The 15,876-nt window shown below is 41.7% G+C and overlaps 1 protein-coding gene across 1 annotated transcript in view; it reads left to right on the top strand.

The window, feature by feature from the left end:
* The first annotated feature begins 9,522 nt into the window (after positions 1 to 9,522).
* The window catches only part of SIFR (SIFamide receptor), a 44,543-nt gene continuing 38,189 nt past the window's right edge, over positions 9,523 to 15,876 (top strand). The window contains exon 1 of the mRNA XM_011646296.2: positions 9,523 to 10,824. Within this exon, the coding sequence (XP_011644598.1) occupies positions 10,263 to 10,824 (562 nt within the window). The 5' untranslated portion in view covers positions 9,523 to 10,262. The remainder of the gene's footprint in view (positions 10,825 to 15,876) is intronic.

Raw genomic sequence — 15,876 nt, 5'->3', positions numbered from 1 at the left:
TCCTATTATCGTATTATCTACAATTAATTTCTTATATATCTTTGGATGTTCACTTTAATCATAATATTTGTCGGAGAACGGCGATTTGAACTGAACGCTGCTGCAAATCCAGAGAGTCGCTCTTAGGACACCTAATATGTTCAGTAAATAAGTTTTAAGCGCTCGATCGAGCGCTCAGCTGAATCAAATTACTCCATCGATTATGGGATCAGGCTGGCGCTCGGCGCTTAAAAGGTCGCCGATTAAACACCGAGGCGACCTCGGCCTCGGGACTTGGGAGGATCCGAAGACGATATTGACGAGATGCCGCGTGTCCCCCGCGCGCGGAATAGAAATCGTGAATCACGACGGGAAACGCGGGAAGGACTTCGCGACGCGCACGGCACGGGATTAGATATCTAATATTTCACTCAAGTATTCGAATAATGCTCTGTCGCAGGAATCGAGCTGATGAAACGGGACGGTTTCGCAGCCAGCGGTCGGGCAAGGCCGCGACCTTCGATTCCGCCTTGGAACCTTCCGCGGAGAACCCTCCCCCCCCTCCCCTCCCTCCGGCTTGTTCCAGCCTCTGCTTTTCTTTCATTTCTTTCATTTAGTCGCAGCTTCAGAGACCTGTCACTCCCCCGCCATTGTGCTATGCGCTGATTCGCTCGAATCGAACCAATATCATTTCTGGCGAAAACATTCCGCAAGAATGTTCTTTCTTGTCAATCGAAATAGTACCAATTTTTTAACGTAATTACACTATAAATTTAATTATTTTTCAAAACAGATATTTAATAATTACTTTACTAATAAAAAAAAAATTCTGACTTGAATAGGTTTTTTTTTATAAATTATAATTTCTGTCATTCTTTAAAATTTAATGTAATACACAAATGTGTGTGGAGAAAATCAGATTTGTCTTTAACGTACAAAAATTTAGTTTTATTTAAAAATTAGGAAAAAATTTTTTATGTAGATTATTATATTATATTATATTATTATATTAACATTTCCTTAATAACAAAAAATTTCCAGTTTTTGTATGTACGTTTCTATTTCAATAATTAATTTATTTACGTGCTTATTTGCAGCCGTTTGTATGATAAACTATATTAACGAAACTTAATTAACGAAAATGTTCGATTAGATTCCGAATAAGTCAGAGAAAAAGAAAATTTTAATTAATAGATGAGGGATGGTAAAAATGGGGGAACAATTTGTATGTACAATCTTATTCGGCCGCTGTGACGAAATTTGTCATTCCGCGTCGCTGCAAGGGAACTTCCTCTTGTACGAGCACGTCCGTCGCATTAGTATCTACCCGCGTTATATTATAAATACGGTACACTTAGGTGGAAATGCATCTCGAGTAGGCGGCAACCGCTGGCTCGCATCCGGAAAACACCCGATGGACCTCTCGGAGACTCTTAAGTATCGATCCGTGGGAAAATGAACGACTTGTTTCGTGCTTCGGGCGTCAAGGCGAGCTAATTCGCATATTCAATCGTATGCATTAGGGCCCTGGTGTAGCTATTAGGTGCACGTGAAGCGGCATGGCGTAGCAGGCGCAGCAGCAGCCAGCAGCCGCAACCCGAAACCCGATCGCTCGTTCGACACTCGGTTCGACTCATCTAATATCGCGCGACAGCGGTTACAGGTCGCTTGTCATACCGGCTGACGGCGACCTTGCCCTTAAACCCTCACACGTTGATCATTCCTCGGAGGAGGACCATCGAGTTTCTCACGAGAAAAAACGACGAAGCGGGAAGCGATCTTAGATCAGTCGAGGCGATTTCCTGCCGTCCGTCGGTTCGGACGAGGAATGCCGGTTTAAAATTGCCCGAAATTCTTTCCGCGTTAGTTTCGCCCCGGGCGATTAATTCGCGAATTCCCGCAGTTCCGGAAGTCGCGAGGGCGAGCGGAGGGTGAGGACGCACCCTTGGGACCCACGTAGGTGACAAGACAAAGACGGAGTCGAGGGAGGGACGAGAGACGAAATGATTTTCAAAGTGTCGGTATTTTTCACTGATGACCGAGAGGGAGATGCGCAAGATGGGCGCTGCGTTTCTCGTGGAGGACAAAAAGAGGAGAGAGAGAGAGAGAGAGAGCTCGCGCTCCTCCGCAGCGCGAGTCACCTATATGCAGTTTGTACTAACGAAGGAAGCGTCCTTGTCTCATTGTGTGCCGAGGGAAAGAGATCGTCGACGAGATCGCCGGCGAGATCTGAACAGTCTCTTTTGAGATTCTCGCCGGGATAATAACGACCGACGAGATGAAAGTGGATTGCAGCGGGAAGGGAGGGAAAGGAGAAGGGGGGAGGAGAGCGGTGTGATGAAGCGGAGGAGGACAGGAGGAGGAGGGCGGGGGGGGGGAGGATATACCGATAATTCTCTCCGCCCTCTTCGCACTGCGACTAAGTATCCTGAAAAATACCGCAGAGTTTCGGGCACGTTCCACACGTGCGACTTCGCGCTTTCGCGCGTTAATCCGTCCCGATCGAAAAAAAAAAACGCGCTGTTCCTTAAAAAGATGCAAATCGGTTTACCCGGAGATAACCGATGCGGCCCAGCCATAATAATTGCGATTCGGTAATCCCGAAGCCTACGGATCTTCTCGGCTTTTCTCCCGTTCTCGCTTTCATTTTCGCTGCCGCGTTCTCTTTCTCTCTCTTTCTCTCTCCCTCTCGTTCCCGCTACGAGACAATCCGGCGATAAATTCGAACGACACAGCCGAACCTCCAGTTTTCCCTTTAGCGTGACGGAGAATTATCGTTCCGTCTCCGAAGGGAAGCCCGAGGATCCACCCGTGCTCGCTCGTCGGATTCGAAAATGCTCATGAACCCGAGTTCGGATCTTAACTGAGCTCGGCAACAATGCAGTTTTCCACTTGCGCCACTTTGGAAGTCTTTTTCGATTACGTTTATTTATCGTTCCCGATCTCGGAAGCGAAACGTTGCGCTGTCGACCGAAGAATCCTCGGAATCTCCGGGATCTCCGGGATCTCGTTTAACTGGCACCGGCGAACGTTAATGGAAAAAGTCAACATCCGAGCCTGCATCATCGTTGCGAACTCAAGATGGACCCACCAGGAGGACGGCCCGGAATTTATGATCCGTTCTCCTCCAAAAGTTTTCGCTGAACTTTCTCTCTCTCTCTCTCTCTCTCTCTCTCTCTCCCGTTTATTGTCCCAATCCCTCCGCTACTTCGTGCTGCAATCTTGTACTCCGGATAAGAAAGGTAATCTCAGTCGCGCGAAACATCACAGGCACACGAGAATATAACACGGAAACAACGGAACAACGGAATAACGGAATATAAGGCAGCTATTTTGGGGGGGGTTACGAAGCCCGATACGCGGGGGTTGAACGGCAGTCGGCTATGTTACGGCGCATTGTGATTTTAGACATTGATATTTTTCTTCCCCCTCGCACTTCCGGACGACAATTTTCCTTTATGATTATATTAAGAATGTGATAGGACGAAGTACGAGGTATCTATCTTGGCGATAAACCTGAAGTATAAAAAGGAAGGAAATTGCCCGCCGTGATTTTTCGCGGACTCGCGTTTCTTTGCTTGGGAACAAACACAAATGACCAAAGAGATTGAGAAGATCTCGAGTAGTAAGAAAGTTTTGTAGATTCACTTAATATTTTTGCTTTACTTTAATATTTAATTATATCTGCTTATTTTCTTTTGTTATCCGATTTAAATTATTTTACTATTAATATTTAGTATTCTATTTCATATACGGCGGTTGAAGTGTCTGTTGAATTACTTTTTAAAATTTTATAGTTCAAATAAATTTGAAAACTAAGTTATCTTTTTCAATTAGATAACAGAAATTATTTTTTTATTTACTTTAAATAAAAAAAACCAATAAATTAATATTTTAAACTTAGTTATTAAAATAACTATGAAATGTCGAATTTTGTATTAAAACCAGAGTACTATATATGATAATTATTGAAGAATAACGAGATACAAATGTTCTCAATTGAATTCTTACTAGAAAAAAAGTCTATTTTAATACGTCGAGAAACTTTTACATATAAATATACTTTTAAATGTCATAATGTGAATGAAGCTATAGAATAGAAAGAAATTAATTAAATAATTGAACAAATTATTGGAGCAATTGTAAATACTATCAATAAAGAAAATTACACATTTTGAACGAACACGAGAAGAGATGCATGAATAAATAATGAGAGTAAACCAAGTATGATGAGATTTAGTAAATTACGGTAGGGATTAATCGAGATTCTAATTGAGTTATCGGGTTAATCGCGTTGTTATCGATAATTTCATGCGAGAGGATCGAAACAGGGGGATCTTTTTAACGAATTTCGCCTGATGAAATTTGGTAACCACTGGTTGCACGACGAGAGTGATGGCCGGCGGTAGGATTAGAAAGAAAATGTCATTCGGACAATTCGTTTCGCCGAACGTCCTTGGGAGTACGGCTCAATTAGCCGTTTAGCTGTCGCTCGTAGTAACGTCGTTATTCTGGAAACCGGAAATTCGGGCAATTTCGCCAGAGTCATGCGAATCTACGTAATCAGCGAGAGACAACGGCGGTGGGCGTCGCGCTGCAAAAAAACGTAAACGAAATCAAGCTGACGGAGACGCAAGACGGATGACGCAGTATGGAAAGGAGTAGAGGAGAGACCGGGGAGAATTACGGTCGAAGTAGAAGAGAGAAAGAGAGTGAGATTAATCGAGGCTGCACACACGGTTAAGTGCGGCTGTATTTTGTCTCGAATGTACAACTACGCTACGATTGATCCGTCGCGTACGACAATAAACCAACATAGAGTGGATACGCTTTCACCCTTCCAAAATTTATGTCGTAACAGTAACTTTTACTCATGCGTCTCACGGTAAAGTTAACTCAGTTGCCGCGAATACATTTCCACGCGGGTAAACATTTGGTTATTTTAGATCCGACGGACAATGCAACTACTAGTCCCGCAACTACGAGAAATAAAACGTTTTATTAAACGTAAATAGTTACAAACGGTAGCAGGTATGTAAATTCAGTCCTAAAAGAATAAAATTATTATAATAATAAAAAGACAGGGGTAATACAATTATTTGCTCAATTTCTCGAAAAAATTTTTAATGTAGCAAAAAGAAAGAAGAAAAGAGTGAATACCCAATTTTTTATAATTTATCTATTTGTTGCTTATATCTAAAAAGTATATCTAAAATAATAATCTTTGAAAGAGTTTTTTTATGAAAATGTTTGATCAATTTCATGTGTCACTATGTATACTCCAGCAAGTACTTCGAATGTGACAACTGAACTTTTCTATCAAAATCTCTATATTCCGTACTCGATCAAGTGTCGGACAACGTTTTGTTTATTCGTACTCTGTGTCTGATATTGGAGAAAAAAAGATGTCGTCTCTTGCAATTTATTCAATAATTTTACAAGGCTGCATCAATTTACAAAAAGTAGATTAAGCGAAATCATTGCAAGATAAAAAAACCTATAAAAAATCTAGGCCATATAACAATACATAATAAAAGCACAATGCAAGAAAAACGTTACGCTAAATTCGTAGAAAAACGACCTTTGCTCACAATAGAATTGGGAACAATCGAGTTTCCAACCTTTTCCAAAAAAGCTTCTTACAATTAGCCTCATTATTTCAGAGGCATTCTCAGGTAACTCATCTCATGAAGAATTAAATTAAAAAGTTATTGAGTAATTGTTATTCAGTCAATTATCATGAACAAATAAGAAATAAATTAGCAATGTGATGTGTTCGTGTAAAATATTTTAAGATTAAAGATTACGTTGACTATAAATCAATTTTTCAAGCCAGAGTCATAAGAAAATATTCACCATATCATTTTACTATAAAAAAAAATATTTGACAAATAGATAAAAATATTTGAAAAAAAAACAAACTATTGAGTGTTTTGAAAAACTTTTTCAAGTAAAGCGATCCTTAAACTTTAATCCTTAAACTTTAATAATAATACTTGATATTGAACAAAATTGGTAGCAGAATCAAAGTGCGACTCAAAGTGCGGAAAATATCACACATTTTCTTCAGCATTTACAAAGAATAAAAAAAAAATATTGTACAGCACAGCCACATAGTAGTAACGAACGAATAAAATCATTCAATCTGAAACCAACGAAGGTGAGCAGATGATTGCCGTATGCGCAACATTGTGCACAGCATGTGGCATCCACAGGCTATTGTCTGTGAAATCGAGCCAGCAGGATTGCAGAACTCAAGTAAAAAGCCGCCATATTCCAGAAGGGATTCTTCCAACGTAGACGGAGTAATGGACGGCTAACTTAAACACAGCAGCCGGACGACGCACAGCCAGCTGAGTCAGCTGAAAAGCGACAATCAATCAGGAAGCAGCCGAGCGAAACCTTATTAATGTCAGCGATAAAACCAAATACGAACGTATATTTTGCATTATTATTAAATATTATTTCATTTCAAGAAAAAGTAAGAAATGATATGAGAGATCAGCTTGAGCAAGAAGCTAAATATACATTTGGAAAAATAGAGAAAATCTACTCGACAGATTTAAAATAAAAATTAATTACCAAAATTGATTATCGTAGCAGTCGTAAATGAAAAATCTGAGCTGAAGTTATAGATTTCCAATTATAGATCATAGACAAACGAGTTATGCCATAAATCACGGCAAAATACAAAAAAAGTCATGTTTTTTAGGTGTCATATGCTACATTACGATTTTCATCTCAGAAAGATCACATTTTTCGCATATAATACATATAAAATAATGGTCTCCAGTGATACATGATGACGATAATATAACAGCGGATAAAAAATAAATGCGAATAAAAATGCAAAGACAAATAATAATAATAATGTATAGATATATATCTGCTAGATTCCAATATAATTCTTTTATATAAAAGAAAAAGCTTAAAAACATAGCCATATAATTTTAACAATATATAATTAAATAAAAGTTATAAAAAATTTTCTAAAATTAAGGAAAAATTTTGAAGAAATAGACACAAGCGAAAAACATTAGAAAATGAACAAAATAATCGTGCAAAAAGACTTCAACACCAAAGACCATTTTGTAAGACTGTAAACTGGTCATTCAGTAGAATTATAAGAGAGTGATCCTATCATTTTATTGAACAAGAAAGTTTGGAAAACCAATTCTTGAATATTTATTGCGATTGAAAGAAACTCTCCAAGAGCAATAACCGTCCTTAAACTTTGTTACGGTACTTTACCGATTATTAAACTATTATGATCTATTTTATGAAGTGTTAGATGTGTATTTCTGTCTTATAGAAATATATATTTGTTTTTTTCAACATAATTTATTATTTCTTTACGTTTGTAAAAAATAACTAAAAACAAACTTTTATAAATTGTCCATAAACTAAAAATATAAATTAATGCGAAAATGTAAACTAAGTACTTGATAGAATTTTGATTAAAAATATAGATATTATTAAAATAAAGTACTTAAAAATTATCTAGAAATATAAAAAATAATTCAATACACGGTAGTAATTTTAATATAAATTAAAGAAACATTGTAGCTTTGCAGAAGATATAAGATTCAGAGATGTTTATCGATACAGTTGTTTCGTTTAGGAAAGGAAAGCGAAACTTGTCATCATTTGAAGACAGATATCCAACATGAGAAATTCAGTCGACGAAATTCCGTCGCGAGATAAAGAACACCTGCTACAGAAATATTTCAACATCAATGAAGCGAGCTTCGAGATTCCTTTAAAATTACGTATCTTCGCTATCTTATATTTTTTGTGTGCTTTACTTGCAACAGTAACGTGAAATTAATCAAATATATATGTATTTATGTGATTTTTATAATCATTTTAATCGCTATTATGTTTAATATAAAAAAAAAACGTAATTTATTGTAAAGTTATTAACATCGTAGAGAAAAGATAATAATATCAATTTGATTACAAAATTTATTTACATTTTGTGTTTAGTATTATATTTAATATTAGTATTAAAAAATAGTAAGAAAAATAAATAATTTAAATTTGATATTACACAAATAAAATATAAAAAATTTGACATAAAATTATTTTACTTTTTAAATATGAATATTTCTGGAGACAAACTAATATGACTCATGTATTTGAGGAAAGAATGGAATGTAACGAACAGATGTTTCCACACAAGACTAGTAAAAATATTAGAAAAGTTCTGTGAAATCTTTATATTTCACACAACAATAAAAAGGATTGAATGAATATATGTCAAATATGAATATATGTCAAATATATATTAAACTAATTAATTATTTAAAATAAACTATTCGTTGAGTTATCAAATATTAAATGTGGATATTGTGAAATCATTAAAAGTTAAAAATATGCCAATTTGGGAGTATTGATTAATTAAAATATTGAAAGGGCTTTTAAAAAAAGACTGATGTAAAACATTCATATATCATGAAATACGCCTTTTCTGAGTTACAGCCACTTTTAGTTTTGGCGCTGACTCCATGTCAGTACAGCGAGAGAACGTGTGTGTTGACAGCGTCAAAATTGTGTAAATGTAATGTGTCTCTTTCTAGTTACAATTTTAGTTTTGGTTCTGACACATCAGAAAATTTTGAGCACATATGCATGTTCATGGAATACCCAGCTCTGCGACGATACTCATTCTATCTCTTCTTGTAAAAAAAAAAAAAAGATTTACCGTTTCTTTATCACCCTTGTTCATTTGTTACATTTGAATAATTTGATTCATTCGTTATGTATTCAACACGCTTGATATAATTTTCTTATATCGCACATACAATTTCACAAAATATTGACTCCGCTGACAAATTTTTTTTTTACACAAGCAATAAAAATTTAATTATAACTTCGTTAATTATTACTTTAGATTATATTCACAGCTGTGAGAATAACTCTTCTCTTTTCCCTCTCTGTATTTTAGGTATCCGCATTGTTTGAGCATCGCATTGTTAGGATTTTAACGCTATTCAATCAGAGTTTTACGAGGAACGAGGAGTTCAATTCCGCTCCTCGTACATTATCGTTTTCGTCATCTCTCGCGAATCGTCTTTCTTATCTTCGAAACGTTTGACATATAAGCGCAATAAACGTGGACGATGCACTTGGTACGTGCGGCAGCAAAACGTCTCTTGGCGACATTTGGCCGAGAGGGTGGGAAAGGAGTCCCGGCGAGAGAGAGGCGCCGAGTCGGCGATACGGGCGATGCCAACGCGGGGAGAAGGGGAATTTACGAATTCGTTGCGCGTGTTTCGGCAGGACGCACAGCGGCGGGATGAACACGCGCGACGGCCACCGCTCTCCCTATGCGGGCCAGCCGCGTCGCGTTGTCATCGTCGCCCGAGCGACTCTTCCCTATCCTCCCCCTCCCCCTCCTCCTCCGCCGGTTTTACTTCCGCGGCGGTCTCCCAGAAGAGAAGCACGGCTGTGAAAATGTGCGCGAGCACATTCGTTCGCATGCGGGTGCATGCATGTGGCCGCTGGATGTAACGCTTGCGCAGTCGCCGAGCGCCAGACAGCCCGCCGCGACGGGTGCATCTCGCGGCAGTTCGCGGTCGTCCTCTAAGGCAAGCCCATTAGTCGCCTCAGCATCCCCGACCGCGGCGAACACACGTTTTTTTTTCACACGTACAGCCTCCTCACTTCATCACGATCTATTTCCTCCTTCTTTCCCTCTTCCTCGGCCCCCCCCGACTCTCACCCCCCCTCCCCCCTGCTCCCCTTCGGATCACTTAGCCCGCTCGTTCGAAACCTTGCTCGCTTCAATTTTCCCTCCTCGATCGCGTCTGCCCCATCCTTCATCGCTCTCCGCCGGTGATCCGGAGAGTGGATCCCGGTCGAATGGACTTTGGCACACGTGCGAATCGCGCTCGTCTCTCAACGTCCGACCGAGATCTTGATGTCGATTTTGAGAGCCTGCCATTCCTGCCTGGCATACCGTCGGCATAGATCGTTCCCCATCGACGATCGTTGCGTCGCTCTTGACATCCGGGCGACCGGGGTTTGCGGGGATTCGCGCCGCGGGTCTCTCGTGTATCTCCGACCGGCCGCCGAGATTGACGCGAGGCCCGGGTGCGGGTTGGCAGGCCCCGTAGAAGAGGCCACCGAGTGAGACGAGACGACGTCGTCCGCCGTAACCCGGACGGGAAGGTCGCGTAGGCGTCGAGGTTGGCCGGGGTCGTCGACACGACGGCGGGCACGCCAAGGAGGAGAAACGACGGTGGAGGTGACGGCGGTACGCCGCGCTAACGTTTCGGCTAATGGTCGAAACGTCGATCCGCCACTTCACGCTCAAGTTTCCGATGCTGCAGCCACCGTCTCCCCTCCTGGAGATGGCGTCTCTGCGACTACCGGACTCGGAGGAGTTTGACGTTGATACGCGCAGGAGTAATAACGGCAACGTGCCGGCCACGACAGTCGCGACCGGGCCGCCGGGTACCGGCACTCTGCTCCAGATGAGGAACGACCTCGGCGATTATCTCAACAATCTGATCACGGAGGCGATCGCGACGACGAGTCCACGTGCCACCATGGAGGATCAGGTCCACGGGTTGTTCAACGCCAGCAAGAACCTGTCGGCGATCGAGCACGCGCCCGATCGACTTTACAGGCACAGCATGGCCATGTCGGCGGTCTACTGCGTGGCGTACGTGGTCGTCTTCGTGGTCGGCCTGATCGGCAATAGTTGCGTTATCGCCGTGGTGTACCGGTCACCACGCATGTGGACCGTCACGAATTTCTTCATCGTCAATCTCGCGGTGGCCGACGTGCTCGTGATTGTCTTTTGTCTACCGTCCACATTGATGAGCAACATCTTCGTCCGTGAGTATATCGAGACTCCTTTCGACTCTTTTACACTTGGAGAATTGTATTTTGTACGAACGTTGTACGAAATTTAAGGCGAACAGAAAAGGACTTTTTATTCTTTTTAAAATTCAAAAGACGTAAAAATATTTTATATTTTAATTATCGATAATTTATATTTATATTGAATTTTTTTATGACGTTTAAATCGCATCGCTTATTTTATTACATTATTTGTGACGTTCGTACGGTGAATTTAACCGGCGTTAATTGTTTGAGCTTAGCACAACTTGTAAATCATTTCCTGCGTGAAGCGCGAGGAATATTCCTTCGAGCATAACGAAAATATTTATGAGCCACCCTTCAGCGCTCCCGAGTGCGCTCCATTTAGAAGAGGGGAGATTTTCAAGGGCAATTGAGTGGCCGTCACAATGCGTACAATTTGTACATCCCGAATTCAACGTTGCAGAATCTCTGTTCCGACCCCCTTTTCCGGGCGCCGAGCGAAGGGGGCTGAGCTAGTGGAGGAAAGTGGTGCATTCCCTTCGTATTACTGAATCGATCCCTTCGCGTCGCTCTTTCTCTCTCTCTCTCTCTCTCTCTCTCTCTCCCTCTCTCTTTCTCTGCCGCTGCTCTCATGGCAGCTCTCAGATTGACGCTCGCCATCCAATTCTCGGCAAGTCGACAGCTGGATCGCGAGTAATCGACTCGCTCTCGGATAATAGCGTTCGGCGAGTTAACGACGGCATGAATTACTAGAGAGACGGCCAGAGAGGCGGATGGATCGCGTGCAAATTTAGACGTTACGTCGAAATGATATCGACGATATCACCGGCGATCGCGAGTGTGGATGCGAGAGTTAAATGCAAACAGACCGCAGACTTACGGCACACACCGATCGGCAATTTGAGCAAACACACGGCGTATTTGCATTTTCACAAACAGCATCACGCGGCGCCCGAGCAGAGAAAAGAAAAAAAAGGAAAACACGTGCCTTGCCATTCTTTAGAAAATCAGCGGATCGTAACCGGCGTGACTCCGTCTCTGTTAATATGCGTGGTTTGCACGCGTCGTCGATCTTATTGGGAAACTGCGTACGAAGGTACGAACTGCGTCCAATTAATTCGCGTATAATCGCGCACCGTAGGCACCATGAAAATTCATTCTTTCCGTCTAGCTTTAGTCTAGCGGTAAATTGCCATAAAAAAATCGATTCCCGCATAATATTCGAGTATCATGATGTAAAATTCAATTACATTAGTAAATTAATAATAATATATTTGTGATAATTTTAAATGACACTCGCGTGATTCTCTCATGGGATTTTTATTTAAAAAAAAAAAAAAGATATTTTAAAATTTATTTCGATTTTAGAAAAAATATTAAAATTTTAAAATATCTTCAAAGATGTAAAATTACAATCTAAAAAGAACAGATGCAAGCTGGAAGAAGTTTAATCATATTAATTGGTAATACTCGCTGATTTCTATTATATTATCTCTTTGACCATGTACGTTGAAAATTTCCGAAGCTCTTATTCTCTTATTATCGATCGTACAAGATATCGCTACATAACGCAGTTTCGTTTTACCATTAGCTTATATAAGTGCGTATTTAAAAATGGAAGCATTTGCAATTTTAATTTATAACACATGTCACGTAAAGTGAATGCGGCATACGTATGGCCAACCATGCGCTTTTCTGCCCTTGCCAGACTTACCCATATAGCACATATACTCGCTAGTTGTATGCGTACGTATATCCGTGCACACATACATATATACATACATACATACATACATATGTATATGTACGCGTATAATTACATCAATACAGGAAAAGAGTAATTTATATTGACACAGCTGATAAAAATTTGACTGCAGATCTGCAAATAATTTTACCGGCTCATGAAAATAATTACATAGAATATTCAAGTTGCTGGAATATATAAAATTTTTGCAGCATTATCATTATGCTTCTACATAATTATTTTAATGATTCAATAAAATTATGTTCCAATAAAAAAATTATCTCCAATAAAATTATTTTCAGATCTGCGTCTGGCTAAATTTTTTTTAGATATCGGTCAAATCGAATATGTACACATATTCTATATTTGCATTAGAAATATTTCGTAACGTTCTCTGGGCCGGAAACGCACGGCTAACGGCGTTACTTTTCGCGATCGCTTCTCAGGTTTATGAACGTGGAAACAGCCGCGCGCGTGTGTACACGGCCGTGCGGCCGCACGGTATATTTGCATAATTACGGTAGCGAGACGTACGTATTTCTGAGACGCGCAAATCGTAAACGGGGACGTAAAAGGCACGTTTTTACGGTCGCGTTTCGTATTTCCTGTCGACCGGTATGCCGTTTTATCGACGATTACCGGGAACGCGCTATTAGGCCCGTCGGGATCTCTCACGGGCTATCTCGATCCAGGCGCCGCGTCGACCGACGTTGGGAAGCCTCCGTTATCGCGGCCGTGCTTCGATTAATCCGCGATCAAAGTCGCTCGTCTTGTATATCGCGAAGCGACGATTTTCCTTCTGATAGGGGATCGACTTGGCGAAGGCCACCTGTGCCGTGCTTGCAGATACTGCGATATTTTCCACCGGATACTTTCGCTCGCTTTGGTCGCTCTCGCGTGGAGGAAGGAGAGACACGCGGCGACTCTTGATTTCTCACCAAATGTATCTCCTCTCGTGGTTTACATTAAGTTAACTTCCGATGCCGTTCGCCGGATACAGCCGAAAGCTTATTCAAATGAATATACATGGCCAGACGTCAAAATTGCAGACAGACAAAAATTGGATCGCTCGAATAAAATGCTATATTTTCGTGTATCCTTCGGGCTTTAAGTGGCGTTAAGCGTCCATGCGAGTTTATTTAAATAATTTTCAAGTTTCAACACCGACGTGCTTTCGCAAAGTATAAGCGAGCGAGGTCTAAACGGAAAGGAACGGGAGGTCGGTAGAATTTTCAAATTATCGATGATGCGCGCTAAGAGACGAGGTAGCGCCGTCTTTCCGCTTCGTTTGACGTGATCATTAGTCGTGTGACCGAAGACACGAGTCTGTCCCTGTTTTTCATCAGACAGACGCGATTGTCGAGCGATTTTTCGCTTGAGGAATCATTACGCCGGCACGCCGCATGCATACGTCCGATGCGCGTCTACGATGCACCAGGCGGGAATAATGACGCGCCAACGCGCCGGTTTCGCGTGGTTTTTGTTCGCGGAATACGCAACGAATTTCGCGCTATTGATCCCAGTATAGTCTACTGTCACTAGCTTGCCAGCACTATTACCGTCGCTCGTCGATTATTTACGAGACGAAAAGTAGAATGTGGTTGAATAGGTGTGTGCATCTGGTGACTGCGCCCGCGATAATAGGTCGTTATCGATAAAGCCGATGGCGCGGGTCACTTCGGGAAAAGTCGTTCGCTTTTCTCCGAGGGGAGAACGAGGGAGACTTCTGGCCTGGCTGGCTGCGAGCTTTCTCTCAAGAAGCAATCTCGTTTCCAGAACCACGTTTAATTTTCGCTTCCTCGCACCTTATCGGACGGACAATTTACAGGATAGACGTGATAGTCGATCTACGGACCTACGCTGTGTGTATGTGTGTGTGTGTGTGTGTGTTGGCGCGCGCGTGTGTGTGTGTGTGTGTGTGTGTGTGTGTATGTGTGTGTGTGTGTGTGTGTGTGTGTGTGTGTGTGTGTGTGTGTGTGTGCGCGCGCGCGCTTAAAAAAAGCGCTGAAAAATTGCGCCTCTTTCACGGGATTACTCGGAACGATAATTAATCATAGAAATGTATTTATTTTACAAGAGGCATATGTGGCGAACACAAGTGTCTTGATTTATTGGACGATTACTTGTTGAATCGATCGTGCCGTGTTTACACCCTGTAAATATGTATATTTCGATTGTATGTGTTGTACAAAGAGGTGATCGATAACTGACTATTAACGTCCTGCCGGACGTTACATCTTACAGAGGCAATAATGAGAGCTGATTGAAATTAAATGGCGATTAGCGCGTCTCGCTCGTCTCTTTTTTACGCGATTATTTAAGTACGATGTATCTTCTTGTATCTTCTTGTCAAGAATATCTGCAGAACATTTAGTAAATGTCCGTAAGACATTTATGACCTGTTTATGATGTCCGTAAAAGCGTGTGTGTATCCGTGCGTGCGCGCACACGCACGCGTGCGTTCTCCACGGCGAGAAGAGCCGCTTCTCGCTTTGCTTTGACATGGAAATTGGTAGCGTCCTCGGGATTCTGGACTAACGATACGGTAAATCGAATTACCCGCTTTTCGAGCCGATCGTCCCAAATCGCGCGAGTTCGACGTAAATAAAATTAAATTGGCCAAATCCCGCAAGCCGACGTGAATGAAATGATGAGCGCGCCCGCTCGAAAAATTGTTTTTCCCATTTATGAGAAACCTATTTTCTTAAAAGAAATGTTAATCACTTCCATCTTTGTTTCCCCCGTTCGATGCCGATGCAGAACGACTACGTTAACGTGGTGCTCCACTTTCCAGAAAACGTGAGCGTTAAAGCTTGAGATATTATTGCGTGTGCATGTGCTCTCACGAAATGGAATTATATATCGGGAAAAGAAGGAGCGAGATCGACCGTTTCTTTCTCGACCGGCCATCGAAGTCGAAGTCTTCATCTTTCTTCGCCGCAAATCGCCAGCTTTCGCGGCCTTGGACGGACAAGAGTACTTGACATAAGTAAATCGGTTGCTTCGACATTAATGTTCTATATAGCGGGTGTACCATTAATTATGCTTCGGGTCATGGTGAGGAGAGGAGCGGGCGGAGACAGCGAGAGAAAAAGGGTGCCGCGAAAGTCTTACCGGGGCACTCGAAGCACGTCACCGGGTTTTTCCCGAAAGGGGCTGCAAAGTGGCAAGCGCACCTCTCTTGAACGCGCGCACCTTGCCAAGTCCCGAGTTACAAATAGTTTCTAATAAAGCGGCGATACAAAACCGCACTATCGTTAATCAAGGCCCGCGTCTTCTTGCGCCTATCTTGCTGCCGACGAAATGTTCCACGTGCAGCA

This window comes from Pogonomyrmex barbatus, unplaced genomic scaffold (assembly GCF_055798465.1).
Source record: "Pogonomyrmex barbatus isolate J1 unplaced genomic scaffold, ASM5579846v1 scaffold1, whole genome shotgun sequence".
NCBI lineage: Eukaryota > Metazoa > Arthropoda > Insecta > Hymenoptera > Formicidae > Pogonomyrmex > Pogonomyrmex barbatus.
The sequence above is the reverse complement of the archived record's forward strand: the minus strand, read 5'-3'. Positions and strand labels throughout refer to the sequence as shown.